The sequence below is a fragment of the Micromonas pusilla genome (assembly GCF_000151265.4).
Source record: "Micromonas pusilla CCMP1545 genomic scaffold MICPUCscaffold_4, whole genome shotgun sequence".
NCBI classification, from domain to species: Eukaryota; Viridiplantae; Chlorophyta; class Mamiellophyceae; order Mamiellales; family Mamiellaceae; genus Micromonas; species Micromonas pusilla.
The window spans coordinates 570,205-597,409 of NW_003315885.1; the positions used below are offsets into that span (position 1 = coordinate 570,205).

The following is a 27,205-nucleotide window of genomic DNA, read 5'->3' on the forward strand; positions in this document are numbered from 1 at the left end:
ATTACAAACCCTGCAAGGTGCGGTCTATTTCTTCCCCACGGCGACGAGACCGTCTGACGTTATTCCTGACCACTTGCAGAAGCGAAAACGGAGTCGTCGCGCTTCCCGCTCGAAATCAATAGCCAAAGAAGACACATAGCGCGATTAGCTTTTTAGTCAACTCGTGAATACTATAACAACTATACGCTCGAATACCGCGGCATCAAGCGCTCGCGGTCGCCCTCCCCTGCGATATACCCTTCTTCTTCTTCGCCCGCGTCTCCCGCCCACATCCTGTCAAAGTCTCCACGCGCACGTGCGTAAAGAACAGTCCCTCCAACAACCGTGGGTGTGAGATAACATAGCGCGGGCTGGCCACCTTGTCCTCCAACCTCAAAATGCAACGCCGCAAATGTGACAAGCAAACCGAAGACGTACATCACGAGCGAAGGGAACAGCCACGCGTTCCTCGCGCGAATCGTCTGGTTCGCCGAATTATCGAACAGATGGTTGTGCACGATCAAAAGACCGGGGAGGATGACGTCTCCGTATCCAAGCATTGAGAATTCCTTACCACCACTGTCAGCGTCGTAGTCAAGCCGCGGGAACAGGAATAACATCGGCAAAGACTCGTGGTTTTCCCCACCCGTCGCGACCTTCACCATGACGCTCTCGCCGCTGAACAAGTGTGGCTGGAGGTACACCCAGAAGATATCGTACGCCATCGCCGCGCAGAGGAGCATCGTCCCTACCCTCAGACTCGGAAGGCGAACGAGTCTCAAGACGTTCACTAAGAACGACACCCCTAAGACGTCCTGAAGGATCCACGCCCACGATGCGTTTTGATTGAAAAACCAAACCGCGACAATCACGACCGCGAACACGTACGACGCTTTCGGATTGGACCTGTCCCCTTTCGCGAGCGTCTCAAGCACGGCAAAGAAGAACGCCTGAAGCCCTTGCACCGCGGCGAAGCAGAACACGCACCTGATGATCGTGAACACCCAGTGGTGCATCGTGAAGAAAATCAAAAGCAGAACCGCGGAGGAAAACACGACGAAGTACAGTGCGCTCATCCCAGTGATTTGAAGTCCTTCTTCCTCGCCGGGACCGCCACCGCTTCCGTTCTCGAACTTCGGGTACAGAGTGATGAGTTGATCCGCCCGCGCCCACATCGAACCGAATAAGATCGTTATCGTCGCGATCGTCAGCAACGCAAGCGACGCGACGAGGTCGACGTTTCCCGTGGTTGGCAGAACAGCGAGCGCGACGGTACCCCCCGCGGCCGCGCGCGTCGCGAGCGCGTCTCCGTCAGCGCTTGAAACCATCATCGCCGGTATCTTGATGCTGGCGTCGCCTTCGCACGTCATAGGGCTCAGTTCGTTCCCGTCCGTCACGACGACCACCGCTGACGCGCCTGCAGCTTGCGCGTTCGAGGCTTTTTCGAGGAACGAGCACGTCCCTCTCCACACGAGCACGATCTCTCCGGATACTTCTGTGATCGACCCGCACGCGAGCTTATCCCCACTCGCGACGGCGAGTGGGAGGGATGCGCCCGCAGTCACGCCGACTTCAGAGCCAAAGTGCGCGAGCACGCCCAGGTACCGGGCGTCGCTCGTGGAAGAATTCGTCGTCGTGATCGAGACCCCGATCGTCTCCTGTCGCGTCAAGCACGACGACGCCGTCGTCGTCTCGCCGTTCACGGACGCGAAGAACGCGATTACGAGCATCGCGATCAAAGTGAGAGCCGCAGTTCGCTTCGCCATCTTCCTTATCCACCGTCTTTTCCCTTCAGGCGTCGACCTCGCCCCGACGCGTGTCGAGGACGACGACGCGAGATGATGATGATGTGTTGATGCGCGAGATCCGAAGAAGACCGCTCGTCGAGCGTATCGACAGACTGTTTCGGATGCCGTCTTGCTGACACTCGCATGCAAGAGCGGCAACACCCAGGCGTACGCGTCCCCCTCCTCCTCCTCGCGGGATGGACGCGTTGTTTGCGCGGTGCGCGTCGTCGTGCACCCGCGCAGGTCGAATTCGTTCGGGCCGCGGGCTGCGACTGGTAACACCTCGGTCGTCCCGAGTCTGATGATCGCTCGCCTGAAAGTGCAATCCCACGTTCTCGCGGTTCAACAAAAAGGCAAAAAAATCGAAGAGAAATCAAACGCGCCACAAAAAATTCGTTCGCCCATTATTTCACGGGGAGCCGTCGAGATGGGGACCTCCCGAGGTCCAGGGTTCGTCGTCGGGCTGTGTTACTTGCTTCGTACGTCATCGCTCGCATCACCCGACGTCGTCCATCCGTCCCCGGCTTTTCGCCTCCCGCGTCGCGCGAGAGTCAGCCTACACCTCCGTCCGCGCCGTGGAAGTGAAAGTCGGCACACGCGCGTTGTGCCCCGTCCTCCCCACTGACGTTCCTTCCCACACCGTGATCCGCCCTCTTTCGCAGTCACGCAAGCGGTGTCGAGACTGTTACCGTTCGTCGTGAACGTGCTCGTCGCGCGGCGGCTCACTCCAGAGGAATTCGGGGTCCCCACGGTGTGTTGGGCGACATATCTCCTCCACTCTAACCGTTCCCGAGAACCCAACGTGCACACTCTGATCTTCTTCATTCCTCGACCTTGCCATCAGGTACACTTCCAGCTGTTTTCCACGATCATACTCACATGTCGCGAGGTGGGAACAGTACCTGTTTTACGAGCATCTCCGAGCGGCCCTCGCGGTGCGAAGGGCAGCACGCGACTCAATCAAACTTTTTTCTCTCAGGGTTTCCGTCGAGCGTTGATGCGGGACGCGGACACGCGGGATGAGTCAGGGCGAAGCCAAGGTGTGTGTGTCCTCATCGCTTCAGACGATGACTCACTAAGTTGTCTCGAAAATACCTCGCAGAAGCTGCTGCTTGGCTCGTAGTGCCGCTCGGGGCGATGCTGTCCGCCGGGGTGCCGAGCGCCGTATACTTTTTCGGTAGCTCATCGACGGTGCGCACGCTCGCACGCAATCGCGGAGGTATCCTCACCTGAGACGGCGGACTGACGAACACCACTTTCGTCCTTGGGTTTATTTGCCCGGAGTAGATACCCAGACGAAGAGCTGATCACCTTTACTCGTCTGAATCACAGGATACGTTGTACGCGCATGCTGTCGCCTTGTATGGACTCGCAGCTTTCTTGGTGAGAAATTTCACACTGAAAATCTCACGCTGAAGAAACGAATGACTGAAATGACACTGACTAATTTCTTGAATAAATTACTCAGGAATTATTGGCGGAGCCTTTTTACATACGCGCGCAAAGACGCTCGCGTTTTCGCCTGCGGTTTATCACCGAAACCATCGCAACGCTTACTCGAAGTTTGTTGACGTTCTTCTTCGTAACCGCAGCGAAGTCGAGTGAAAACGTGCCATTAGCGTTCGCGTTCGGACAGGTACGCGGAATTTATATCACAAACACTTTGTGTTTTATTCATCCGCGCGTGAATAACATTCAAACTCACGTCGTGAATTTCTACGCAGCTCGCGTACGGTTCGTGCATTTTGTTTTTCTACGCGGTAACGCAAATGGATTTTGCGAAAGTCGGGGTGCGCGTTCTCAGTTTCAAAGGTAACACGAACGAGCAATCACAAGCGAATATCTCGACAACCGCGGAGATTAACATTTCAGTTCTTTCAGGCAACATCGAAGGTCAAACGCTGGCGCTTATCGGGACGTTTTCAGTCCAGGCTATGTGGAAACTTTTATCAGCGGAGGGAGAAAAAGGCGTGCTCATTTGGGCCGGGAGTGCAGATTCCCAAGGCGTCTATGCTTTGGTTTCATCACTTGGTTCTCTGTTCGTGAGAATCATTTTGCAACCGTTCGAGGTTTGTCTTTGCGGTATACAAACATTTTTTTCTTTACTTTTTAATCATCTTTCTTCGGCAGGAAGCTGCATTTATAACCTTTTCTGCGAGAAAAAATACGAAAGAATCAGAGGGGAAGCCAAGTGCTGACGATATCAAGTGCGCGAACGCTCTTCTTTATACTTCTTCATTCTGTACTGACCAAAATCACCATGAAAGGCGCTTATCATTGATGTTGAAGCTCGCGTTTTATCTCGGGTTGATCGTTGCATTGCATGGACCTCAGTATTCACGATTAGCTTTAAGTTTTCTTTATGGTCGTCGTTGGGCGGAAACTGAAGGCGCTGCGTCGACGCTCGGTGGTTTCGCAGTGATGGTATTCTTCCTCGCGACCAATGGAATATTGGAAGCGTACACGCACGCGGTGATGACTCCATCCGAACTATCTTCTGCGAATTTATTTTTGCTTTTGAGTTCTATCTTTAACGTTATTTGTTCGATTACGCTGCAAGCATATCTTGGAGCGTTGGGTCTGATTGTCGCAAACTGTTTAACGATGTCTGCGCGCATATTGTACGCGATTTATTACATACTTCGCGTGCGCTTAAAAGGAGCGAGGTCCTTAGTCCTTGCGGATTTATTTCCGCGAATAGAAGTTATCAGCGTTCTCTTCTTTACATCTGTTGGAACCGTCTTTACGTCTTCGCTTGATGCTTGGATTCATCTCGGCGGCGGGGTTCTCGCTCTTGGCTTAATTGGCGCAGTTCTTTGGTTGCGGGAATCGTCGTCGTTCACAAAGCTCAAGGACTTAAAGCGACGAAAGACAGAGTAAAAAACATGCTCTTTGCTAGGTCTCAAACTAGACTTATAATAGAAATTTTAGAATACTTCCTTCACACTCGCGGAAGCGTTTCCTCTTCTTCGTCTGCTTGTAATCTAAAGAATGCACGATCCATTGACGAGACCTCCGCTTGCCGAGCTGCGCCTTCGAGCGTTTCTTCCAGAATAAGTCCCTTCGTTTCTTGTAAGACTGTTGCAGCCGCGCACCCCGCTACAGCGAATCCTCCAAATATTATAGAAGGAAGCGAAGGGTGCACGAGTTTTAATAGTATTATTTGCGGTGCCGCGATTCCACCGAGTCTCGCAACTTGCGAGCACGTACCGAGCGCGGCACTTCTCACCACGGTAGGGAAAAGTTCCGTGGTATACACGAAAATCATGTTGAATGACGCGGTTATTCCCCAGCGTCCAAGTAACGCGAAAGCTGTTTGCGTCGTTCCCTGTGAAAAAAATCAAACAGACGTAAAAATAAAATTTCATCGAGTAAAAAACCAGTCGAAATTTTACCGTATTGAAGCCGCTGAGCAAACACGCGATCCCGGCAACTGCTAACAGGAAAATCAGCGTGATTTTCCGGCCAAATTTTTCCACCGACCACTGAAAGGAAAAAAATCGACAGGCTTGAGGTGTTAGTCGTCGATCAGGAAAGCAAGCGTGCGTGGGTCAAGAAAAAATGTCACGGTCAAGCTCGCGCTGCTCACCTGAGCGAAGGCGTGCGAGGGAAATTCGACAAGGCCTGATAAAAAGCTGTTCACATATATCGAGCCCGCCAGCGAGCCGACGTTGAGTGACAGTCCGTAGTACACCATGCTGTTCACCATGAAGATGAATGCCATGGCGTAAAGTCGGAACCTGCGAGGTGTCAAGTAAAGTGTGAGACACTCGCTCGTGGATTACGTGCGTCCCGGATACGAGCGGAGGAAAAAGAGTCGCACCGCAAAGCCTTGTACGGCAATATCGATTTGATCGTCACTGGTTCCGTTAACAACGCCTCCTTCTGCGAGAATAATATCATCATTAGTCAACTCCACAGCAAATAATTGTCTTAAAGTGTCTTGAAGACGTACCAGCGGCGGCAGACCATCTAGAGGAATTTCTCGATCGTTCCCTTTCGCGAGGGCGGTGAGATTCTCCAGCGCTTCCTCGGGCTTTCCAGACGCGAGTAACCAACGCGGACTTTCCTTTAGCGTCCGCGCGGTGAGGACACAGTACAGGACGACTGACAGAACAATAAAAATCGTGAGTTCTCTCCAGTCTGATATAATCCACGCGATGCCAGACAGCAAGCATATGCCCTGCGAGAAGAGTTGCCACGGTCAGTCGAACTTGGACGTTTGAAAAAAAGGAATCATCACGAAAAAGAAGTTGCTCACCGACGACCACCAATACTGCGTGGCGACGCCTAAAAACCCTCGCCACGGAGCCCCTAGCGGTTCCGTACACAGAACGAATGACGCCACGCCGATGCCACCGCACCCGAATCCGAGAACGACCTTAAACAGAAAGTATTCCCAGTATCCGAAAGACACGCCGGTTATAACAGAAGCTCCGCCGGCGATAAGTAACGAGCCGTACAACGCTACCCGTCGTCCATGAACATCCGCCAGCTGCCCGATAATACCAGCCCCGAAGAAGAAACCAACGAAAAAGATGGAGTCGGCCGCGGAAGTTTTCCACTCCTCATCGCATACGAGGTTCCACTCGGACACAATCGAAGCCGTCTTCGACACCCATTCCCACTCGGTTGCTTCGAGCTCGCAGATGTCCTTCAGTTCGCCCGAGGACTCGTCCGTACATCCGTCGAGGGTGGTGCATCTCCACGCTGGCATTCGGGCGGTGAACACCGTCATCAGCGTCAGGAACGCAGCTGGCAACCAGGCCGCAGAAGATATCAAGAAGTGCCGGATTTGCGCGCGGCCGTTCTCCCCGACATGCAGCGCTAGCATCTCGTCGAACGTGAGGGCGTCGACGTTACGGGACGCAGCCGCTGTCGAGGCGGCGCTTTCATCCACCGGAGTTGACGCATACTCGTCCGCCCGACGTACATCCGAGCTCTCGGACGACGCCGTCATCCCCGCGGCCGTCCTTGAGGGCGCGCCCCAGGCTTGTGCGCGCGGATCTAACGCCCCATCTCTCCTCGGTAAAATCCGAAAATAACTGAATTTTCGAGGCACAATTCAAAGCGCGTCGCCAATCCTTCCGCGCGAACAGCCGTGAACCATGAGCACGATCCCGGTGTACGGCAGCGTCAAAGATGTATACGCCGATCAACGCGTAGCCGAGGAGGAGGGGCGCTACGCGAAGCTCGTCGCCTCCTTCGCGGAGCTGCACGGCGCGAAACCCGACTTGCTCGCGCGCTCCCCCGGCCGCGTCAACCTCATCGGCGAGCACATCGACTACGAAGGGTACAGCGTGCTGCCCATGGCCCTCGCGGTCGACACCATCGTCGCAGTGAAGGTAGACACGACCTCGAACAAGCTGACCGTGTCGAACACGGAGGAAAAGTACACGACGAAGGTCTTCGACGCGGATTGCGACCAAGCGGTGGACGTTGCGAGCTTTCACTGGACGAACTACGTCGTGTGCGGGTACAAGGGCGTGTTCGACTTCCTTAAAGAATCCGGACGGGCGAAACCTCCGGAAGTAGGCCTTAAGATAATCGTGGACGGTAAGGTTCCTACCGGGAGCGGTTTGAGCAGTTCGTCCGCGCTGACGTGCGCAGCCGCGGTCGCGGTCATGGCTGCGCTCAACCTCGACTTCACGAAGACGGAAGTCGCGGACTTCGCGTGCAAGTGCGAACGGCACTGCGGGATGCAATCCGGAGGGATGGACCAGGCGATCAGCATCATGGGACAGTCAGGGGTGGCAAAGCTCGTGGATTTCAATCCCGTGCGTGCGACCGACGTGCAGCTCCCTGAAGGCTCCGTGTTTCTCATCGGTAACTGTCTCGCAGTGAGCAACAAAGCGGTGACCGCGCACGAGCGGTATAACTTAAGGGTGATGGAGTGCAGGCTCGCGTCTATCGTCCTCGCGATGGAGCTGGGGGCCTCTCAAGCTGATGCTCTTGGGTATTCCACCCTCATGCAAACACAGAAGCTGATAGGAAGCTTGCAGGAATCCGAAAAAGCCGCGAGCGAGAAGCTTCACGACGGATACTATTCGCGAGGCGAGCTCGAAGAAAAGCTAGGCACGTCGCTTGACTCGCTCTTCGCGGGGTCCCCCGCGTCGTTATTAGTGCTCGAGCACAACAAGACTGGGTTTAAGCTCAGAGATCGTTCCATGCACGTTTACTCGGAAGCCGCGCGCGTGCACCAGTTTTCGAACGAGTGCAAGGAGGACCCTTCTTTGAAGGCGTTGGGTGAGTTGATGAACGCGAGTCACACTTCTTGCCGCGATTTGTACGAGTGTTCGTGTGAAGAGCTCGACGAGTTAGTGGACGCGTTCATTACGAGCGGGGCTATCGGCGCTCGATTAACCGGGGCGGGATGGGGGGGCTGCGCCGTCGCACTCGTAACGGCTGACATGGCGGAGAAAGTGCTGGAGAGCGTCAAGACGCGGTTCTTCGATAAACGGATCGCCAGTGGGGTGCTGCGCGAGGAAGACCTCGGGGAGACGTTGTTCGCGTCGCTTCCTTCGAGCGGGGCCGCGATCTTGAGAGGACTTTAACTACATTTAGCATCGCATCGTCGTTTATAATAATACGATGATACGTAGATTAATGATTGTGATTTCATCGCAACCGCCGCAGAGTCAGTGTCCGCGCCCCCGGCTTATTTTATTTATTTGCCTTTGTCTCCGAAGAGAATCCCGTCCACGTCCTGTCCCTTCCTCACGTACACGCCACCACTCTCGATGAGTCCCGGGCAGGGACGATACGCTTTGATCGGCCACCACGAGAAGATCGGGATAGCGCCCATCCCACCGATGATGCGGCCGGAACCGTCGCACTGCATCTTTTCCTTTGCAAGTCCACAAGAGTCACAGCTGCCGGTGCACGCTTTGTCCTCGGCCGCACCGGCCGCGCGCGTCACGACTGCTCCGCGGGTCTTGTGCGTCTTCCTGCGAGCGAACGACACATGTGAGACAGAGAGACAACTTTCATGGAAACGACCGAGGATTCGCTCGCACGAACCTGATAGACTTGAGCGTCGCCGTCGCGTTGAGCGTCGACGCGAGAGTTGAGATGGACATCGTCGTTCGCTATCCGCTGTCGAGCTGATGTACCGAAGGCGGCGGGCGGCGGGAAGAAGTGCGAGAGAGCGTGTGAGCCCGAAACGCGTCTTCGCGAAGCTCGTGAGAACGACGAAGTCGTGTGCGGTCTCGCGCGAGCGGGAGTGCGTCGCGCGCGGACGATCGAGAGATCAGACGCTCACCGGTCGACACGACACCCGGAACCACACGCTGCGAAGATTCCTTCATCGCGAAGTTTCATCGCGCGCGGTGCGTGAGTGATGGGTCAAATTGACCGCGAGAAGATTTTTCTCGCTTTCAAATGTTTGATTTATTCGACATTTTTCAGCGAATAAAAAGGAAAGATCGACTTCTCACGAGTCACGAGCTCACGACTCACGAGCTCACGACCAGTCGCGCCACCCAACTCACGACCGCCGGTAAAATTCCATGTCGTACTGCGTCTGCTCGTCCGACTTCGCTATCGTCCCGAACGACTTCCTCATGCGCATCGCCTGCTCCGAGCCCGATTCCAGCAGCGATTCCGGACAGATGGAGAATAAAGCGTACACGCGACCGCCGTACACCGTCACGGTCGCGTATATCGCGCCGAAGTACCCGAGCAAGTCGAAGTCGACGTACGTTTGCCCGTTTTCCTCTCGCTCGTTGACGATGGTGGAATCCGCCCCGGTTAACGCGTCTTGGAGGTTATAGTCCGAGAGCGCGAGATCGCCTAGAATGCCGGTTCGATCCTCCTTGAGTTTGTTGTACCCCGTGAGCGTGACGCAGTACACTTTCTGGTCTTTGTTCTTCGGGTTCACCCAGCGCGAGTCCGTGCCGTTCGTGGACTTTTCGACTTTGTTCACGGTGTCCGGGACCCAGCCTTCTGGGATTTCGTAGTAGTACTTGAACTTGTCGAAGTTGTTCTCGTTCCCGCCGTACCCGCCGTACGAGCTCGACGTCGTCGCTTCGCCGAAAAATCGCAGGAATCCATCCCCGAGCGGGGACGGGTTCTTGAACGTGGTCCCGTCATCCGCGCGGGCGGGGTCGGTGGGTAAGGCTGCGCCGATCGCCGCGGCCGCGGCGGCGTTCAAGAACGCGCGACGCGTGGCAGGCGCGATGGATTCGTCTCCGTGATGATCACTTGCCGCCCTGACGACGTGCCTTGTCGCTCGCGCGGGCTGACGAGCCGGCGACCGTCGCGCGTGCTGGTGATGACGACGCGAGGTTAAGTTCGCTGTCGTCGCCGACGTGGCGATCGAGGTCATGCTCGGAAGTCGCGTTCGGTATCGAGTATGCTCTCCGTTCTAGCGCGTCGCGATCGCGTGTCGTGGCGATTCCCGAGGGCGTGTGGAGAGCGCTGACCGTCCTGACGGGAACGACGCGCGCGGGGGGGGATTGTGCGCGCGGACGCGGCCAGAGGGATAACAAACGAGCCCACGCCACGGCACACGCGGGTCGAAAGCTCGGAAGTCGCGAGTCCGCATAACTGATGAGAATTAACCCAAATCCGATTTATGCGGATACCCTCTGGTGCGTTAACCGGCTTCGCGATCGGCTGGTGTGCCCCTTCAACTCTGTGACAGTAGAGTAATCCGCGGGAACGCGCAATCGCGCGCGTCGTCGCGCCAGTTCGAGACGCGCGGAGTGTGCCTCCGTCCGTCCGTCTGATCGAAGGTATCGACGTTTAAATGTCCGCCATGATGATGGCGAACGCGACCGCTGCGCCGGTCGCGTCCAACGTTCGCGCCGCTAATCCGGCGAGGGCTTCCGCTCGCGGGATTACCAACAACGCGCGTCGCGCGACGAAGACGAACGCCGGCGTGCGCTCCGCGCAGTTCTTCCAGGGCGACGTCGATGCGTCCATGGAGCTTCGCCAACGCAATATCGCGTCCGCGGTCTCCCACCGCGCTTCCGCGAAGCGCGTCGTCACCGCGAGCGCGACTCCGGCGCCGATCGTGCAAGCAGGGGACGCTGCGGTCGCGCCGAAGGCGGAGTGGAAGGGCGCGAAGCTCAAACCCCTCGGGTACTCCGTGCTTGCCGGTCTCATCATCTGGTGCATCCCCGCGCCTGTCGGGGTCACCGTTAAGGCCTGGCACCTCTTCGCCGTCTTCGTCGGCACCATCGTTGGCATCATCACGAACGTGCGTCCTCCCCGCGATCGATCGATCGAGTTCACACGAGGGACCCCTCACAAATTCACGAATTCTTTCAGAAACCAACAACGAACCGGGGATCGTACTGACGCGTCTCTCCTCTATCCCTTCCGTCGCAGCCTCTTCCACTCGGCGCTACCGCTATGGTTGGCCTCGCCGTGAGCATGGTCACGGGCCTTCTTCCCTTCGCCGCGGCTTTCTCCGCGTTCTCGTCCGAGATCCCGTGGCTCATCGCGATTGCGTTTTTCCTCGCCAGAGGGTTCATCAAAACAGGCCTCGGGAACAGGATCGCGTACATCATCGTGTCCATCTTCGGAAAGTCTACTCTCGGACTCACGTACTCGCTGGTGTTCTCCGAGGCGATCCTCGCTCCCGCGATTCCCTCTCTCGCCGCGCGCGCGGGTGGTATCTTCCTTCCCCTGACGAAGGCGCTCTGTGTCGCGTGCGGCTCCGACCCGGAGAAGGGCACGGAGAAGAAGATGGGCGCGTACGTCATGACGACCGTGTTCCAAACCTCGACGGTCACCTCGGGTATGTTCATCACCGCGATGGCTGCGAACCCGCTCTCCGTGAACCTCGCCGCCGCGACGATCGGCCAGACGATCACGTGGGGACAGTGGGCGCTCGCCGCGTCCATCCCCGGCCTCGTCTGCCTCATCGCCGTGCCCCTCATCCTCTACGTGCTCTACCCTCCCGACGTGAAGGATTCTCCGGAGGCGCCCGTCAAGGCTAAGGAGGAGCTCGCCAAGCTCGGCCCGATGAGCTCTGACGAGAAGATCATGGCCGCCGCGCTCGTCGTCACCGTCGGGCTCTGGATCTTCGGCGCTTCGATCGGAGTCGGTTCCGTCGCCGCCGCGCTCGTCGGCCTCTCCACGCTCCTCATCGCGGGCGTGATCACCTGGAAGGAGTGCCTCGCAGAGGGTCCCGCCTGGGATACCCTCACCTGGTTCGCTGCGCTCATCGCGATGGCGTCCTACCTGAACAAGTACGGTCTCATCCCGTGGTTCTCGCAAACTGTCGTCAAGGGCGTCTCCGCTGCTGGCCTCGCGTGGCAGCCCGCGTTCCTCGTCGTCGTGCTCCTGTACTTCTACTCGCACTACGCGTTCGCGTCCGGCGCTGCGCACATCGGCGCCATGTACACCGCGTTCCTCTCCGTGCTCGTCGCGTGCGGTGCGCCGCCGCTCGTCTCTGCGCTCGTGCTTGGTATTTTTTCGAATATTATGGGCTGCACGACGCACTACGGCATCGGTTCCGCGCCTCCTTTCTTCGGCGCGGGTTACGTGCCCCTCGCGACGTGGTGGAAGATTGGTTTCGGCCTCTCTGTGTTCTACATCACCACGTTCCTCGGCATCGGTTCCGTTTGGTGGAAGGTCATCGGCCTTTACTAAATAGTGGACGGTCGGCGTGACTGAGCGCGCGTGCGCCGGGTCGTGTCCATGGCGAGCGCCGGCGTCGCGAGGAGCGTTCACTCGCGAGTGACGAGGGACTGCGGTACCTCACTTTGTTTGGTTGAATTTCGCACTAATGTACGATCCGTCGCGCGCAAGCTCGAGCTGATGAATTCGATGGGTCGTCAGACGTGATAGCAGCGAGTCGGTGGTTCTATTTACTTCGTTTGTTTCACAAGTCGCGTCCTCTCTTCTCGTGCGCAACAGTACTCAGTTACCGCCGCCGCCGCCGCCGCGCCGCGGCGGACGTCTCGCTTTCTTCACCGTTTTCCTACCTCCTGACGGAGCGTCTCCTGCGCCCATGCTCATTCCTCCGCCTCCCATCGGCATCCCCGGCGGTCCAGCGCCGCCTCCAAAACCACCGGTTGCGCCAGCTCCTCCAAAGGCAGGAGGTGGCACGCTCCCACCGCCCGTGAGCGCGCCGCCGCCGCTTCCAAATGCGGGAGGCGGAACAGTACCACCGCTTCCGAAAGAACTCGATCCAAACCCGCCTCCTCCTCCCGGAGCAGGAGAGGCACCAGCACCACCGAACATGCTGGGCGCGTTGACGGGGGGTGGGGCTCCCGTGCCCCCGCCAAACCCAGAACCACCGCCGAACCCACCACCGCCTCCTCCACTGGGAGCTCCGAAAGTGAAAGGGTTCGAAGCCGCGGGCGCGCTCCCGCTCGGCGCAGCCGCGGAAAGATTACCAGAGCTGCCAAACGGATTGCTAGAAGGAACAGCGGCCGCGCCAAAGCCTCCTGCGACAGGCATAGAAGCCGCCGATCCGAACGGTGTCAGAGCAGGGGCGGCGGGCGCAGGAGTCGACGCCGCGTTCCCCGAGGAACCGAAGGTGAACGCCGCATCTCCCGCTCCTGACGGCGCCGGCGCCGCGGATGTTCCAAAACCCGCGAACGTAGGAGCAGCTGCAGTACTCGGCGCGCCTCCGAACGCAGGAGTGGTGGACACGGCTCCGAAAACCGGAGTGGGCGCGGGCGCCGACGCTGAAGGCGCGGCACTTGGCTCGGCACCAAACTTGAACGGAGTCGAGCTCACCGGCGCGGGCTCGGACACTACCGCAGGAGGAGCACCGAACGTAGCGCCACTAGAAGGAGCACCAAACGCAAACGCAGCTCCACTAGAAGGAGCACTAAAGGCGGCGCCACTGGAAGGAGCACCAAATGTGGCACCGCTGGAAGGGGCACCAAAAGCGGCGCCACTTGAAGGGGCGCTCGCTCCCGTTGATCCTCCAAACTTGAACGGTTCAGGTGCCGTCGCAGCTGATGTCGCGGGCATACCGAAGCCGCTCGCTCCCGGAGCTGGAGCGGCGCCAGTGCTTGCACCACCGAACGTGAACCCTCCGCTGGGCAAAGTCTCAGACTTCGGTTTCTCAGCCGCGACGGGCTCGGCGGCGACGCTCGAAGGTGCCGGGGTCGACCCTGCTCCGAATGTGAACGGAGGAGCTTTCGCGCTCAAGGGAGGCGACGTAGAAGGCGCCGGCGTCGCGGTAAACAGCGAAGGAGGTTCGACTACGGCGGCCGGCTTCGGCGCTTCAGTCGCCGGCGTCGAACTCGCCCCGAACGTGAACGCCGGCGGGGCGGGAGCAGACGCTGGTTTAGACTCTTCAACCGCGGGCGGAACCGCTGCGGGGGCACCGAAACCAAAAGAGGGCGGCGGCACATCAGCTGACTTCTCGATAGCCACCGCCGGGGTGGACGATGCGCCGAAAGTAAAGGCAGCCGCGGCGGCCGCGGGCTTTGATTCGGATGCATCCACCGCTGCAGGAGGAGGGGCTCCAAAGGTGAACCCGCCAGTCGAAGGCGCAGATGCAGTAGTCGTAGTCGCTGCGGTAGACGCACCGCCGACACCGAACGAAAATGCCGGAGCAGGCGCATCACCTGTGCTCGACGCCGTGACGAATGGCGAAGGAGCAGCTGGGGCCGCCGTCGTCGCCGCCGCAGGATTTTTCGCTTTGTTTTCCTCCTCATCGATTGCAGCTTGAACTTTCTTCTGATGCTCGAGGTTCTTCTTCATGAAATCCGCGCCCCAGAGGGAGCCGGTTTTCTTGGGCGCCTCCACTGGCTTATCATCGACGGCGCTTCCACTGGCTTCCACTGGCTTCGTCTCGACGGGGGCCTTCGGCTTGGGGGACTCAGATGTAAACAAAGTCGCTGGCTTTGCCGCCTTCATAGCCGTGTCAGGAGCTGGCGCACCCTCACCGAACGTGTACGTGATATCAGCCACCTGGTTCAAGTCGTCCGATCCAAACTTCGAAACCTCGAAGTCGCCGTCGTCCTCGTCTCCGAATATGAACGTGGGCAGCTCCATTTCATCTGAGTCGTCACCCCCGAACGTATATTTCGGAAGTTCTCCCGCGATCGCGGCCGATGCGTCCACGTTAATCGCCTCACCTTTGCTTTGTGGGGGAGGATCTCTGAACGAAAACGTCGGAGCTCCGCCGTCGAAAAGCGGCGTCGTGCTCGGTGCGGCAGACTTCGTAGGGATCGAAGGGGGAGGAAGCTCAGGCTCAGCCCCAGGTCCATCGTCAATCGTACTCACCGCGCTCGCCATAATCGAATGCACTTGTGATTTGATCTCAATCGGTTGAACCGGGGGAGCCACGGCGACAGTGGTCTTCTCCTTTGAAAGCACGTTGGGCGTAAACTGGAGAGGCGTAGCCGCTGTGGGGCCAGCGCTGGCGATAATCGCCCCCAACGCCGGCTTAGAGTGTGATGCTATCGTCGATGGTAAACGTTTCTCAGCATCTGCGAAAGCCTTCGAGGGCGTCGCTCGCTGAATACCCCTGAAGCCGTGAAGAGAAGAAGTCGGGGCCGCAGCTCGGTTAAGGCTCGAGGACAAATTCAGCGGCTTAGGCAGTGGTGACGCAGCGACGCCACTCGCATCTCCCTTCTGACCCGCGAGTCGGTCGAGAGTTTGGAGAATACGTCGTGCAGTATCTGTAGTCACCGCAGAGGTCGCCCCGGGTGTCGCCCTCGCGGACAGAGGAACCGGGGTGTTGCTAGGCGCCGCCATAGCGTGCACTGGCGGCGGCGGCGGCATGTTGCCTCGCTCCGGCGGAGGCGTCAGTCTAGGCACAGTCGCGCGGCCGATGTCCCGCTCGTGCGCTTCAAACTCCGCGGCGTCCCGGCCGCGCTTTGATCCCGCGGAAAGCATCCCAAGACCAGGGCCTTGATAGTCAAAATCCATTCCTGCTCCGCTCGCGGTCGGGGGTGATCGCACTCGCGTGCCGTATCCCGCTCCTCTGTTCGCGCCGTACCCAATAGGTCCACGTAATCCACTCCCGGGAGCAGACGTGCCCAACAACGACTGCGGTGGCACGCGCTGTGGCGTGATACCGTGCTGCGGCGCGCCGTACAAGCTGCGATACACGTTCGCAGGCGGAGCGCTCTGTTGCGGCGGAGGGGCTCCTCCGCCGATACCTCCCCAACCGACCGCGGCAGGCCTCGAGACGCCGCGCGCGTTCGGCAGCGCCATACCAATCGCCCGTCTGCGCTCGCTCGTACTCCGCATCGCGTCGCCGTATGGCGCTTCGTCCTCGACGTTGATTTCATCGTCCCTCGCGTAGTGCTGGCCGTCGCCGGGCGTCGTCCGAGTTAACCCCGCGGTGGGGGCTCGGGAAGCGACCGGAACTGGCGCGGCTCGAGCTATCGGCGGTCCTTCCGCCGCTGGAGTCGTCATCGCCGCGGTCTCGTTATCGCCGCGACCGCGTTTCAGTAAGCTCCTAAGCTCGCGCTCTGCCTCCTCTTGAGACAGATTCTCTCTTCCAGTGCTCTCGCGCAGGATGTCGACGAGGCGGCTTTGCCTCGGTCCGACGCGCTCGCTCTGGGCAGCTCGCGCAGCCTGCGTGTGATGATAATCGGTTGGTCGTGAGTCAGATGCAAGCTCGCGTGCGTCGACGCGATGTCGTGTCCTGCGCGTAGCCGCAGTGGCGGTCGTTCTTCGAGGACGAGACAACGAGATCCTATCGAAGACGTAGATCTTGGCACGATCGTCTAGGGTTCCCGTGTGGAAAAAAACGCGCGATGGGGGCGGATCCGCGGGGATATCACCCACCTGAGCGGGCGGCGGTGGCATCGGAGATGCTGCGGCGTTTCCACCGGGTTCGGTGGGCGATGCGAGCAGTCCACGGACCTGTGAAGAAGGGAGACGGCGCGTCAGCGGGAGGTTGGTTTTAAAAGTTCAGACGTCGCGCGGGGAGAAGGACGCGATCGAAGACCGCCGATCGGGAAGGGCGAGGCGCGTACCGTCTGCGCGACCGCGCCACCGATGCTCCGACGAAGGGCGCTAAATCGTTCGAGCACTCTCTCCCCGGGACTGCGACCCACGAGCGGTGAGATGCTGTTCACGGGGCGCGCCCGAGGCGTGGTGTTCTCGTTCGCCGCCATCGTTTCACCGCTCACTGTCACTCCGCGGGGAGGCGGACCGCGAGCCCGCGGACCTTCCAGGAGCACACGCCGGGCCGAATCACCTGATCGCGTGTCTCTGCCCGGTGAGCTCAACACGCGCGCGTCTCGTGCGCGTGTTTGTGCGCGTGCGAGGCGTCCAGAGAGCGGGTAAAGCGCTCGGCGGGAAAACTTCTCAGCGGAGAAGCACTGGCTAACTGGCGCGGCCAGGCACATAAACTGGCTGTGAGACAGTGCACACACTTCGACGCGGCGGTGGTCCTATTCGCCTTTCTCTACGCTACTCACTAGTCTACGCTCGTTCCGCGACGTCACGACCCTCCCACGCTCCGCCACTTTTCGTTCTTCACCCACCCGATCTCGCTCGGGGGCCACACCTTCACGAACACCTTCCCTCTCAAGAGCGCGTACGGCACCGGGCCGTAGTCGCGACTGTCCGTGGAGTTGTCTTTGTTGTCGCCCTGCAGCCACAGGTGCCCTGTGGGAACCTCGACGCGCATCGTCCCGCCGAAATGCCCTGCCTTCGGGACGTGAATCACGTCGCCCCCGCGACCGAGCACCCTCTTGCACACGGTGTGCCTCGGATTGCTCGGCGACTTCGCGATCACGACGTCGCCGGTTTCGATGGCGTTCCTCATGACAGACACGTGCTCCATGAGCACGACGTCGCCGGACCTGTTGAACGTCGGCAGCATGCTGGGTCCGAGACACATCGTCACCTCTACTCCGTAGTTGTGCACGACGCTGACGAGGCAGCACGCGCGGACTGCCTGTGTCGTCGGAAGACGAGGAAGGGGGCGAGCGAGGTGAGCGAGAGATCCGGGGGCGTCCGTGCGCGAACGGGGGCGCTCCGCGAGCGAGCCAAGACGCGTCTCGGGTCGAGCTCGCGCACCATCGGAGCGAACCTCTTGAACTCGCTCCAGACGTGCGAGAAAAGCTGGCGGCCAGTGGGCAGGCTCATGCTCGACCTCGCACGCCCTGCGGCGAGGCGTGCGCCGGCGCGTGCACTTGTGGCGCTGCTGCTGCTGTGTGGACAAAAATAAATACGCCACTGATGAGAGACGATCGCAAGTGCCACACGGCCACATGCTTCTGCGCCTTCGCCCTACGACCGCGGGGGCACGGTCGCCGAGACACGACGCGACCATTATGAGGCGCCGTTACTCAGGCGCGCGGGATTCCCCCGCGGAGCTGCTGTGGAAGTTCCGCGGCGTCGTCGCGGTGGTGTCCGTGCCGATCTTCCTCTTCCTCGCCGTTTTGCTCCTGATGCCACGAGCGGCGGACGACAGCCTGGACTTTTCGAGCAACGCGATGGACCGCGACGCGAGACTCTCTCAGGCGTACGGCTCCGCGGACTCGCCTCGAACGTACCCTGCCGCGCGCGACGTCCACGTAGAATCGCGGGACGCGGTGGACGTCGACCCGCGCGAGGGAGATCTCGGCGTGGCGAGGCCGATCGGAGGAAACGTTCTCCCGTCTCCCCCTTCCACCGTCGTCGAGCCTCCTTCCAAGGTGGTCAGCGCTTCGTCTCCGACCGCGAACAACGCCGCCGCCGACGACGACGCGCGCAAGTACGCGATCGTCTTCGACGCGGGCAGCACCGGCAGCAGGGTGCACGTCTATCGCTTCGACGAAACCGAAGACGGCTCGCTCGCGCTCGTGGACGACACGTTCGAGCAACTCAAACCGGGGTTGAGCTCGTTCGCGAAGTTTCCGTCAGAGGGCGCGGACAGCATCGACCCGCTGTTAGAGATCGCGATGAAGACGGTGCCCGAAGCGAGGAGGGCGACGACGACCGTGGAAGTTCGCGCGACCGCAGGGTTGAGGCTCCTGCCAGGGAAAGAGGCGGACGGTTTGCTCGACGCGGTCAGAGCGAAACTCAAAGGCTACCCGTTCTCGTTCAACGACGACTCCGTGTCCATAATGGACGGCGCGGAGGAAGGCGCGTTCCAGTGGCTGACGATGAACTATCTTCTAGGTAACCTCGACGGCGACCTCTCGGACACGGTCGCGACGGTGGATCTTGGCGGCGGCAGTGTCCAGCTCGCGTACGCCGCGGAAGAGAAACACGTCAAGGCCGCGCCAGAGGGGTACTTCAAGGCGATGACGAGCGGGTCGAAAAAGTACCACGTGTACGTGTACTCGCACTTGGGGTTTGGCATCATGGCCGCGAGGGCGGCGGTGCTGGGGAGCGCCAACGGCGCGCCGAGCCCTTGCGTCCCCACCGGGCACAGCGGCACGTACGAGTATGGCGGCAAAACGCACAACGTGACGGGAGGCTCTACCCCGGCGAACGCGACGGAGTGCAAACGCGTCGTGAACGGTGTCCTCGCGCCGGACACGAAGTGCGGAAAGGTCGTGCGGCAGACCGATTGCAGTTTCAACGGGGCGTGGGACGGGTCTCGCGGGCCGGGGACGGGTAAATTTTATCTGTCCTCGTACTTGTTCGACAGAGTCACTCAGGCTGGTCTCGTCGATCCGGGCGAACCGAGTGGAACGACGACGCCGGGGGAAATCTTGAAAGTCGCGGAGAAGGCGTGCGAGATGACCGTGGACCAGATCGCCGTTGAGTACAGAGACGTGGACGCGAAGGATGCGCCGTACTACTGCCACGACTTGTCGTATGCGCACTCGTTACTCACCGTGGGATACAAGATCCACGACGAGGACGTCGTCACGCTCGTGAAACAGGTGGAGTACAACGGGCAGCTCACGGAGGCGGCGTGGCCGCTCGGGGCGGCGATCAACGCGCTGTCGAATTGAAATGAAGTGAATTGAATTGGTATTTATGGACGACTTTTTCTCGCGAGACCTTCCGCGCCTCAAATGCCGACCATCTTCTCGACTAGATAGTCCCCCGCCCCGCCTGATCCGGTCGCGGACTTGCTGCTCGTGTTGAACACCAAGCACAGCGTGTACAACAACCCTTGCATCTGCGCGTTAGTGAGCTTGCCGTTCGTCTCGAACACCGTGAGGTTGTAGTTCCAAACGGAACCGTCGCTTCCGCTCGCCGGAAGGAGTTTCGCGCGGTTCATCTTCAACCCCAGACCGGTTATCGTGGACGAGACGTACAACATGCTCCGAGCCCCGGACTCGCTGGAAGACACCGTCAATAGCGTCGTTTCCGGGTCGGCCTCGTTGTCGATCTTAATCCCGCCGTGCTCGATGACCGGGTGGTACTTCCTCTCCGCCTGCGTGCAAAACCGAAGGTACTCGGACAGTCGATCCTCGAGTCCGCGCGTGTCCTTCACCTTGGACGCGTACTTTCCTCTCCCCTCCGTCACCTGCATCGTGAGATCCACAGTCTCCATGGGTGGGCTCTCGTCCGTGCTTCCCTCCTCCTCGTTTATGACCCACTCCGCTTCGTTCACGTCCAGATCTAATCCGTTCAGGAGCCAACTCAAGATCCGCATCACCCCGGGAACCGCGGAGACGGTCACGGTGAGGATCGTCGCCGTAGGGTGCGATTCGTTGTCGCAAGACGCGAACGCGATCGCGCATGCTGGGGAGTCGAAATCGTCATCGTCGTCGTCCAGGGAAGGGGGGAGCGGAGGCGTCGTCTCGCGTCCGAACAACACCCCGGACTTGCCTTTCTTCTTCGCTGCCTTCGAAGACTCTCCATCGGCGTTTCGCACGACGAGAAGTCGTCGCTTCGACGGCGCGGAGGCGCGACGCGACGCGACGACGGCGCGACGGCGCGACGGCGTGATACTGGATACCCCACGCGCGCTCGCGAACGCGAGGGCGGGGGCGGCCATCACGTGGGGAGTAGTGTTGCCTGCGCGCCGGCGATGTGTTGAGCGGCGCGTTAAATATCTCCGCCTCACGCGCTTTTTCGACCGCCGAGGAGTCGAGGCGTCGCCGGGTTGACTCCCCAAAGCGTCAGGAGTTTTTGATCGCAGGCTTCACACGACCCCTCGGTGAATTGGTTCGGGCATGAGAGAGACTGCGCTTTTTGCTGGCTTTTTGCGAATAAAATCGAGCAGCATTTTGGCGGCTGCACACAGACGAACCACGCGGCGGTAGGGAGACACGCGACGCGACGCGACTCGCAGAATGTTCGCAAGCGCGAGTCCCACCGCGGCGGCGGCGGCGGCGGCGCGTCCATCTGGCTCGCTCGCGGGGAAGAACTCCACGGCGCGCGGCATTCCCAAAAGTAGGGTTGCTGGAGGCGCGAGGGCTTTGGTGTCGAATCCTCGGAATGCAGGCGGCGGAGCGTTCGAGCGCGTCTCGGGATGGACGACGAGCGCGCGAGCGACGGACGCGTCCGCGCCGCGTCACACATCGTACGGGCATCGGCCGCGCGATCGCCACGTCGCGAGCGCGCTCAGCGAGGATGGAATCGACGACGACGACGTCGACGACGCGGACGACGACGAGGAAATGAGCTTCGGTGACATCGACAGGCTCGCATCCGCGGCGGAGTCCAAGCGTCGCGCGGGGGACACCGGCACCGACACCGGCGTCGTCGCGGCGAATCCCGGGAAGAACGATCTCGTCGAGTTCGGTCTCACCGGACGGCCGCTGTTCGTCTGCCAGAGCATCTGGTGGCTTCGCCTTTCGCAGCTCAAAACCTACCCGCCGAACGATTCCGAAGTCAGGGACGTCGCGCGACGCTCCGGCCTCTCCACGTCTGCGGTCGAGCGATGGTTCAACGACGCGCTCGACAACTACCATAACCTCTCTCTCGCGGACAAGGCGACGTACGACATCGAATGCCAGGCGAAGCTCGATAAGCTCGAGGAGCTCACGGTGAAGCTCGGAGAGAAGGACCCCGGGGCGTTCATCGGCAGGGACGACGACCCGGTGAACACGTACGCCGATTGGAATGAGGACGGAAAGCTCACCGATGACGAGCTCCAACGCGCGATGGATCGAGATCCGCTGTACATCGCGATGAACGACCTCCCGGGCGTCATGGCCGCAGAGGCGGCGGCGAAGCAGCTAGAGAAGGACACCGAGGAGGCGCTGGACGATGAAGCGATCGAGCGCATCCCTCAAGACGGCTCCGAAGAAAAACCGTACCTCGTGAACCCGTACACGTTCTCCAAGTCTGGTACGTGGTCTACGGCGAAGAAAGTCGGTCCACCGGACGAGAGAGAGAAATCCACGGAATGGATCGAGGACGGGGGATGGAACGTCCTCCCGAATGACGAGCTCGTCTCCGCGGTTGATGGGAAGTCTTTAAACTTTGTCGGGGTTAACAACGACGTGGCGCTGCGAGACATGTGGAAGTACGATCGACCGTTCAATCGTGAATCCTTAGAAGAAGCGGTGGAGGTGCCGTCCTCGGGTCTCATGAGGGAAGCGAAATCGTATCTCGGCGACAAGACGAGGACGACGCTTTCGAAACTTGCCGTCGGCACGGAGCTCCAGGGGACGGTCGTCGCGCTCGAGCTTTATCACGGAGCGTTAGTAGACTGCGGGTGCGAAACGGACGGGCTCATCAAAATATCGGAGTCTGATTGGCTGGAGGTCAGGGACGCGTTACCGATCGGGGCTGAAGTCAAGGTAAAGGTAAGTGCGGTACATCAAAAATTTTGGCGGTACCGGTTCCCCATCGAGCTGCAAATTCTAGAACCGAACGTTGGACACCTCATCGAAGACGACCCACACCCTTACGGCGCGCCCATCAACATCTACAGCGGCGAGACCGTGCCGTACGCCTTCTTAGACGCAGGTCGTTCCATCGATCTGTACGTCCAAGCGCTAGGTTCCAAGACGCAAATGGAGGCGATTCAGGAGCTCATGAAGAACCGAAAAGAATCGAACGAACACGTGTTCGCCGTTGCGTCGGTAAAGACGAAGACGCAGAAGAAGGGGAAGAAACAGAGAGAGCGGATGCAGAAACTTTTAGAAGATTCGCAACGACAGGTGGACAAATCCGCGGCTCTGAGAGTTCCGGACGACGAAGACGACGATACTGCACCCATGGCGGTGGACGGCGGTGCCGCGGCGGCGGTGGACACGCCGTTCGACATGCGCGACGCCGGGGAGAAAACCGAGTCAATGATCGCGGCCGAGGAGGAGGAAGAAGAGGCGGCACTTTTTATGACATCGGATACGGTTAATGCGAAACCAGTGGATCCTGATGCTGTGGAAGAGGGAGACGATGATGAGGAAATTGTGGTGGTGGACGGACCGGAAGCCGAGGATGTGAGAGGGGGGCTCTCTGGAATCACCGTGGACGACGTCAAGCCCATGCCCGGTGATCTGGACGACGACGACGACGATATCGGCGACGACGACGAGGACGACATCGACGGCGTTCCGCCGAAATCGAAGGCAGATGACGACGATGCCGACGAAATCGTCAAGCCATCGGCACGGTGATGACACTAGCTGTTTTTTTCGTCACAAGACTTGACAGTCGTGTTGTAAAACGATTTCTTCTGAACCACTTTGGTGCCGCGCGGCGGCGGCACCGAAGGCGCGATGTATACCTCAGCCCGCTTCCGGCTAGTCGCCTTCGGCGTCGCTCTTCACGCGCTCCTGATGTACGCCATGATCGACGTCCACTTCGCGACTCCTCTTGTGCACGGCATGGAGCCGATGTCCGCGGACTTTGCGCCGTCCGCTAAACGCCTCGTTGTTATCGTCGCCGATGGACTGCGCGCGGACCGCCTCTTCGAGCTCGAAACCGAGCCTGGAGCGGACGCTGAAGTTTCAAGTCCCCGAGCACCGTTCTTGCACCGCATCGCTCGCGAGGAAGGGCGTTGGGGAGTCAGTCACGCGCGTCCGCCGACGGAATCTCGCCCCGGGCTCGTCTCCCTCCTCGCCGGATTTTACGAAGACCCGAGCGCGATCACGAAAGGTTGGCACGCGAACGCGGTGGAGTTTGACCACCTTCTGAATCAATCATCCGCCGCCTGGGCGATCGGGGCGCCATCCGTTGTCCCGCTCTTCGCGTCCGGGATCTCGCACATCCGCGCTCGAGCGTACGACGACGCCATGGAGGACTTCGCGGCGTCGAGCGACCACGCCGCGCTGGACGAGTACGTCCTCGACCGCGTCCAGGAGGTACTCCGAGGGAACGTCACCGACGAGGAAGCGAGGTCAGGGGCGAACGTTCGCTCGGAACAAGCCGCGCTCGAGGGCGATCGCGTCGTGTTCTTGCTGCATCTTCTAGGGGTGGACAGCGCCGGGCACGCGCACAAGCCGCACGGGGAAGGATACCTCTCCGCCGTCCGAGCGGTGGACGACGTCGCGCGGCGCGTGCACGAGGCGTTCGAGACGCGCTTCGGGAAGGACGGCGGCGGCACCGCGTACGTGTTCACCGCCGACCACGGGATGAATCGCCGCGGTGGGCACGGGGACGGAGATCCGGAGTGCACGGAGACGCCGTTCATCGCGTGGGGCGCCGGGGTGGGTGCCGCGTCCGACGCGAAGGAAACGAACGCCGCCTGTCGACCGAGAGGGAAGGACGCGCCGACGCCGGAAATGGAATGGGGGCTAAAGGATGCCACGAGGTGCGACGTGGACCAGGCCGACGTCGCGGCGCTCGGCGCGTCGTTACTCGGCATGGCCCCGCCGAAACACAACTCCGGGGTGCTTCCGGTGTCGTATCTCAACTCTGCTCGGCCGGACATACGTTCAGGCGCCGCTGTCGCCAACGCGGCGCAGATGCTCTCCGTGTACCGCCGAAAGGTCTCCGTCACGTCGTCGACTTCGATAATGGCATACGTCTCGCCGACTGGATTTAGACCGTATGCGCCGCTGATTAACGCCGACGAGACGCTCGCGGGGTTGGAATTGGCGCACGCGCGAGGGGACCACGCGACGGCGATTGAAGGAGCGCAAGCGTTGTCGCTCGAGTGCGTCTGGGGAAACGCGTACTTACATTCGTACGATAAAGTATTACTCATGGGCGTCATCACCGCATGCTTTCTGAGTTGGATGGCGTTTCTGGGTGTTCACTTAAGGGTCGAGAGGGGAGGCGTATCCCGGGTTGGTGAGGCGTCCTCGAAAACGCGTGCGACGGCGGGGGCGGCGGTGGTTTCAATCGCGACATCGGGCGTTCTATTACTGCGAAGCTCGCCGGTGACGTACTACGCGTACTTCAACCTTCCAGTTTACTTCGCGTGGCACTGTTTCACAACGTTACGTTCGGTTTCGAGATCAAGAACACGACGTCGAACCGCGAAAAGAGTTGACGTGTGGGGTGTCGTCGTCACCGTAGTCGCCATAATTTTGACGCAAGTTCTGTGCCAGAGCTTCCACGACCGCAGGATATACACGGGGTTATTTTGCATTGCATGCGTCGCATTCACGACGCTTGCGGTATGGTTTTCGTTTGTAGCAATCGCCCAAGAAGGGTTGGCCCAGAGTCGTGCTGCTCGGCGCAGCTCGGCTGCTCATGTCGTGGCGGCGACAGCCGCGGCTGCGCTTGCACCTTTCACGATGCTCCCCGTGGATTTATCGAACGACATCGTGATGGTCGTATCAGGAACAGTCTGTTCAGGCGTCTTCAGTTTGCTGGCACACTTCGTCGTGCGCCCATTGGACGTGTTCGGCGATGAATCAAGTGGTAGTAGTTGCCGCGATGGATTTAAACTTTTCCTCGTGCAGCTCATGTTGCTCGCGGCTTCCAGTTGCGTTGTGATATCCGTCGATCGTCTACAGACTGCAGAGGAGCGAATACCGGACGGACTCCACGCTACGGCGTGGCTCATCGCGGTAGGGGCTATCCCTCTTCCGTTGTTATCTCCGCGGAAATTCACGCCGAGGTTCGTCTCCGTGTACTTGGCCGCCGCGACGGTGTACGCGTTGTTTTCCGTTTCGTACGAGTCCATGTTCTACTCCATCCTCGGTGCCGCAGCGCTGGCCTGGATGACCCTGGAACGGTACTACCAGATACACTCGATAGCCATGACATGCGACGTCGGCGATGTCGTGACGTACGCCTCCGTGTCCACGACGCGTAGCCTGCACCTTGGGGACGTGAGACACGCGGCGGTGTTTCTTGTGCTCATCAACGCCGCGTTTTTTGGGACTGGAAATATCGCGAGCGTCGCGTCGTTCGAAATGAGCAGCGTGTATAGATTCACGACGAGATTCAATCCGTATCTCATGGGCGGACTGCTCGTTCTGAAGGTGCTCGTGCCGATGTTTACTGTTGCGGTCGCGTTCTTGATGTCGCTCAAGCTTCAGGGCGCGGACTCGTTCGGGATGTACCTCATCTTCATCGCGTTGTCGGACTGCATGGCTATTCGCTTTTTCTACCAAATCACCACGGTAGGTAGCTGGGCGGACATCGGGCATAGCATCAGCAGGTACGCGCTCATGGGCACACAGGTCGTGAGCATACTGCTCTTCCTCGGTGTGGCGGACGTGTTCACGCGAGTTCTTCCTATCAACGGCGTATGCGCTGTCACAGCGCGGGCGAGGAGCAAAAAGCGCAATTAGATCTCTAGCTAGAACGCTTAGCGTAGTAGCCCTATGTATGTAGCTAACTTTCTACTGTACCGGTGGTCGCGATCAATCGCTGTCACACAGGTCAACTTCCTCTATCTCATCAGCCGTCTTCGTCGGCGAGAAAATCTCCGGCACGGAACCGCTCTTCTCGGGGACATGGGCGAGAACCGCCTCTCTCAACGTCATCAGATGCGCAACGATCAAGCTGTGGAGCATATCCGTCTCGCCGCTCTCTTCCTTCGCGGCGTCGACATCGGGGAGGTTCGCCACGATCTCCGCGGCGATGGCGGCGAACTTGCTGTCCACCTCCTTCCCGTTCCCTCGGTACCATTTTTTGCATTGCCTCTCAAAGTCGAGCAGCTGCATGACGTCGTCACGACTCGACGACTCCTCACGGAGTAATCGCTCGCTCGCGTCTACGCCGAGATGACTCAGGAACGACGAACCGGCGAAATACTCCGCGGGGGCAGTACGCTTCTTCTCCGCGAGCTCGGCCTCTCTCTTGGTCGCTTCCTCCTCCGCCTCTCTCAGCGACTCCTCCATCCCTTTAGCCATGTCCCTTTCCTCCTCCTCGAGCTCGCGTAAGCGAATCACCTCCATCACCGCCTCGTCCACGTCGCCATCTGCGTTCTCGAGCGCTCTTCTCGCCACTTCTTCGCTCACACCTTGCGCGACGAGCAACTCCACGGGGTCGTCGTCCTCGTCAATCTCGATTGGGGCGTCGTCGTCCTCCTCTTCAGTGGACCGCTCCTCATCAGGCGGCGGTTCCTCCGTCGCGGTGGGTTCGTCCTCCTTGTCCTCCTCCTCCGAAGCATTCTCGTTTCTCTGACGCTTCCGCCCGGAGGCGCTCGTCCCTGGATCTCCTCCGGACGCGGCCATGGCGCGCGAGCCAAAGTGAAGACTCCGAGACGACAAAGCAACGACGCGACGTTCGATCGCGAAACGTCGTATCATGTCAGC

General features: G+C 59.8%; 14 protein-coding genes across 14 annotated transcripts; 6 read left to right on the top strand and 8 right to left on the bottom strand.

Moving 5' to 3' along the window:
- Window positions 1-150: 150 nt before the first annotated feature.
- MICPUCDRAFT_46999 (uncharacterized protein) lies at window positions 151-1,990 on the bottom strand. The gene has a single exon (XM_003058016.1). It carries the CDS (start codon window positions 1,743-1,745, stop codon window positions 180-182), a length of 1,566 nt encoding a protein of 521 aa, XP_003058062.1. The 5' UTR covers window positions 1,746-1,990; the 3' UTR covers window positions 151-179.
- Window positions 1,991-2,193: 203 nt separating this feature from the next.
- Window positions 2,194-2,889, top strand: MICPUCDRAFT_57155 (uncharacterized protein; the record flags this gene model as incomplete). Its single annotated transcript, XM_003057649.1, has 2 exons — window positions 2,194-2,245; window positions 2,429-2,889. The coding sequence occupies 2 exons, from the start codon at window positions 2,194-2,196 to the stop codon at window positions 2,887-2,889; spliced, it is 513 nt and encodes a 170-aa protein (XP_003057695.1).
- Window positions 2,890-4,277: 1,388 nt separating this feature from the next.
- On the bottom strand, window positions 4,278-6,751 carry MICPUCDRAFT_26258 (major facilitator superfamily). The gene is made up of 5 exons (XM_003058017.1): window positions 6,028-6,751; window positions 5,641-5,949; window positions 5,356-5,535; window positions 5,147-5,251; window positions 4,278-5,094 (listed from the first exon to the last, which is right to left on the bottom strand). The coding sequence occupies exons 1-5, from the start codon at window positions 6,724-6,726 to the stop codon at window positions 4,708-4,710; spliced, it is 1,680 nt and encodes a 559-aa protein (XP_003058063.1). The 5' UTR covers window positions 6,727-6,751; the 3' UTR covers window positions 4,278-4,707.
- Window positions 6,752-6,842: 91 nt separating this feature from the next.
- Window positions 6,843-8,374, top strand: MICPUCDRAFT_26260 (uncharacterized protein). Its single transcript, XM_003057650.1, has one exon. The coding sequence runs from the start codon at window positions 6,875-6,877 to the stop codon at window positions 8,318-8,320; it is 1,446 nt and encodes a 481-aa protein (XP_003057696.1). The 5' UTR covers window positions 6,843-6,874; the 3' UTR covers window positions 8,321-8,374.
- On the bottom strand, window positions 8,360-8,977 carry MICPUCDRAFT_57160 (uncharacterized protein). Its single transcript, XM_003058018.1, has 2 exons — window positions 8,787-8,977; window positions 8,360-8,713 (listed from the first exon to the last, which is right to left on the bottom strand). The coding sequence occupies exons 1-2, from the start codon at window positions 8,843-8,845 to the stop codon at window positions 8,434-8,436; spliced, it is 339 nt and encodes a 112-aa protein (XP_003058064.1). The 5' UTR covers window positions 8,846-8,977; the 3' UTR covers window positions 8,360-8,433.
- Window positions 8,978-9,297: 320 nt separating this feature from the next.
- On the bottom strand, window positions 9,298-9,804 carry MICPUCDRAFT_7077 (uncharacterized protein; the record flags this gene model as incomplete). Its single annotated transcript, XM_003058019.1, has 1 exon — window positions 9,298-9,804. A coding segment is annotated over one exon (507 nt), but the record flags the coding sequence as incomplete, so codon positions are not given.
- An 885-nt stretch (window positions 9,805-10,689) lies between these two features.
- Window positions 10,690-12,368, top strand: CitT1 (divalent Anion:Na+ symporter family; the record flags this gene model as incomplete). Its single annotated transcript, XM_003057651.1, has 2 exons — window positions 10,690-10,968; window positions 11,100-12,368. 2 exons carry the CDS (start codon window positions 10,690-10,692, stop codon window positions 12,366-12,368), a joined length of 1,548 nt encoding a protein of 515 aa, XP_003057697.1.
- Window positions 12,369-12,638: 270 nt separating this feature from the next.
- On the bottom strand, window positions 12,639-16,938 carry MICPUCDRAFT_57163 (uncharacterized protein; the record flags this gene model as incomplete). The annotated part of the gene is made up of 3 exons (XM_003058020.1): window positions 16,673-16,938; window positions 16,482-16,559; window positions 12,639-16,268 (listed from the first exon to the last, which is right to left on the bottom strand). The coding sequence occupies exons 1-3, from the start codon at window positions 16,811-16,813 to the stop codon at window positions 12,639-12,641; spliced, it is 3,849 nt and encodes a 1,282-aa protein (XP_003058066.1). The 5' UTR covers window positions 16,814-16,938.
- A 234-nt stretch (window positions 16,939-17,172) lies between these two features.
- On the bottom strand, window positions 17,173-17,586 carry MICPUCDRAFT_8330 (uncharacterized protein; the record flags this gene model as incomplete). The annotated part of the gene is made up of 1 exon (XM_003058021.1): window positions 17,173-17,586. A coding segment is annotated over one exon (414 nt), but the record flags the coding sequence as incomplete, so codon positions are not given.
- Window positions 17,587-17,980: 394 nt separating this feature from the next.
- Window positions 17,981-19,635, top strand: MICPUCDRAFT_32900 (uncharacterized protein; the record flags this gene model as incomplete). The annotated part of the gene is made up of 2 exons (XM_003057652.1): window positions 17,981-18,171; window positions 18,352-19,635. 2 exons carry the CDS (start codon window positions 17,981-17,983, stop codon window positions 19,592-19,594), a joined length of 1,434 nt encoding a protein of 477 aa, XP_003057698.1. The 3' UTR covers window positions 19,595-19,635.
- Window positions 19,636-19,653: 18 nt separating this feature from the next.
- Window positions 19,654-20,589, bottom strand: MICPUCDRAFT_39262 (uncharacterized protein; the record flags this gene model as incomplete). Its single annotated transcript, XM_003058022.1, has 1 exon — window positions 19,654-20,589. One exon carries the CDS (start codon window positions 20,587-20,589, stop codon window positions 19,654-19,656), a length of 936 nt encoding a protein of 311 aa, XP_003058068.1.
- A 298-nt stretch (window positions 20,590-20,887) lies between these two features.
- On the top strand, window positions 20,888-23,164 carry MICPUCDRAFT_57167 (uncharacterized protein; the record flags this gene model as incomplete). The annotated part of the gene is made up of 1 exon (XM_003057653.1): window positions 20,888-23,164. One exon carries the CDS (start codon window positions 20,888-20,890, stop codon window positions 23,162-23,164), a length of 2,277 nt encoding a protein of 758 aa, XP_003057699.1.
- Window positions 23,165-23,266: 102 nt separating this feature from the next.
- On the top strand, window positions 23,267-26,236 carry MICPUCDRAFT_16604 (ATP exporter family; the record flags this gene model as incomplete). Its single annotated transcript, XM_003057654.1, has 2 exons — window positions 23,267-25,126; window positions 25,400-26,236. The coding sequence occupies 2 exons, from the start codon at window positions 23,267-23,269 to the stop codon at window positions 26,234-26,236; spliced, it is 2,697 nt and encodes an 898-aa protein (XP_003057700.1).
- Window positions 26,237-26,308: 72 nt separating this feature from the next.
- On the bottom strand, window positions 26,309-27,124 carry MICPUCDRAFT_57169 (uncharacterized protein; the record flags this gene model as incomplete). Its single annotated transcript, XM_003058023.1, has 1 exon — window positions 26,309-27,124. The coding sequence occupies one exon, from the start codon at window positions 27,122-27,124 to the stop codon at window positions 26,309-26,311; it is 816 nt and encodes a 271-aa protein (XP_003058069.1).
- Between the last annotated feature and the right edge of the window lie 81 nt (window positions 27,125-27,205).

What these genes read in the sequence shown, in the direction of transcription:
- MICPUCDRAFT_46999 (XM_003058016.1), bottom strand. Translation starts at nt 1,745, where the DNA reads ATGGCGAAGCGAACTGCGGCTCTCACTTTGATCGCGATGCTCGTAATC.
- MICPUCDRAFT_26260 (XM_003057650.1), top strand. Translation starts at nt 6,875, where the DNA reads ATGAGCACGATCCCGGTGTACGGCAGCGTCAAAGATGTATACGCCGAT.
- MICPUCDRAFT_26258 (XM_003058017.1), bottom strand. Translation starts at nt 6,726, where the DNA reads ATGACGGCGTCGTCCGAGAGCTCGGATGTACGTCGGGCGGACGAGTAT. An exon ending in CCTCGCACGCCTTCGCTCAG is followed by an intron (nt 5,252 to 5,355) that starts GTGAGCAGCGCG and finishes TTTTCCTTTCAG; the next exon opens with TGGTCGGTGGAAAAATTTGG. An exon ending in ATACGGTAAAATTTCGACTG is followed by an intron (nt 5,095 to 5,146) that starts GTTTTTTACTCG and finishes TTTTTTTCACAG; the next exon opens with GGAACGACGCAAACAGCTTT.
- MICPUCDRAFT_57160 (XM_003058018.1), bottom strand. Translation starts at nt 8,845, where the DNA reads ATGTCCATCTCAACTCTCGCGTCGACGCTCAACGCGACGGCGACGCTC. An exon ending in GCGACGCTCAAGTCTATCAG is followed by an intron (nt 8,714 to 8,786) that starts GTTCGTGCGAGC and finishes GTTCGCTCGCAG; the next exon opens with GAAGACGCACAAGACCCGCG.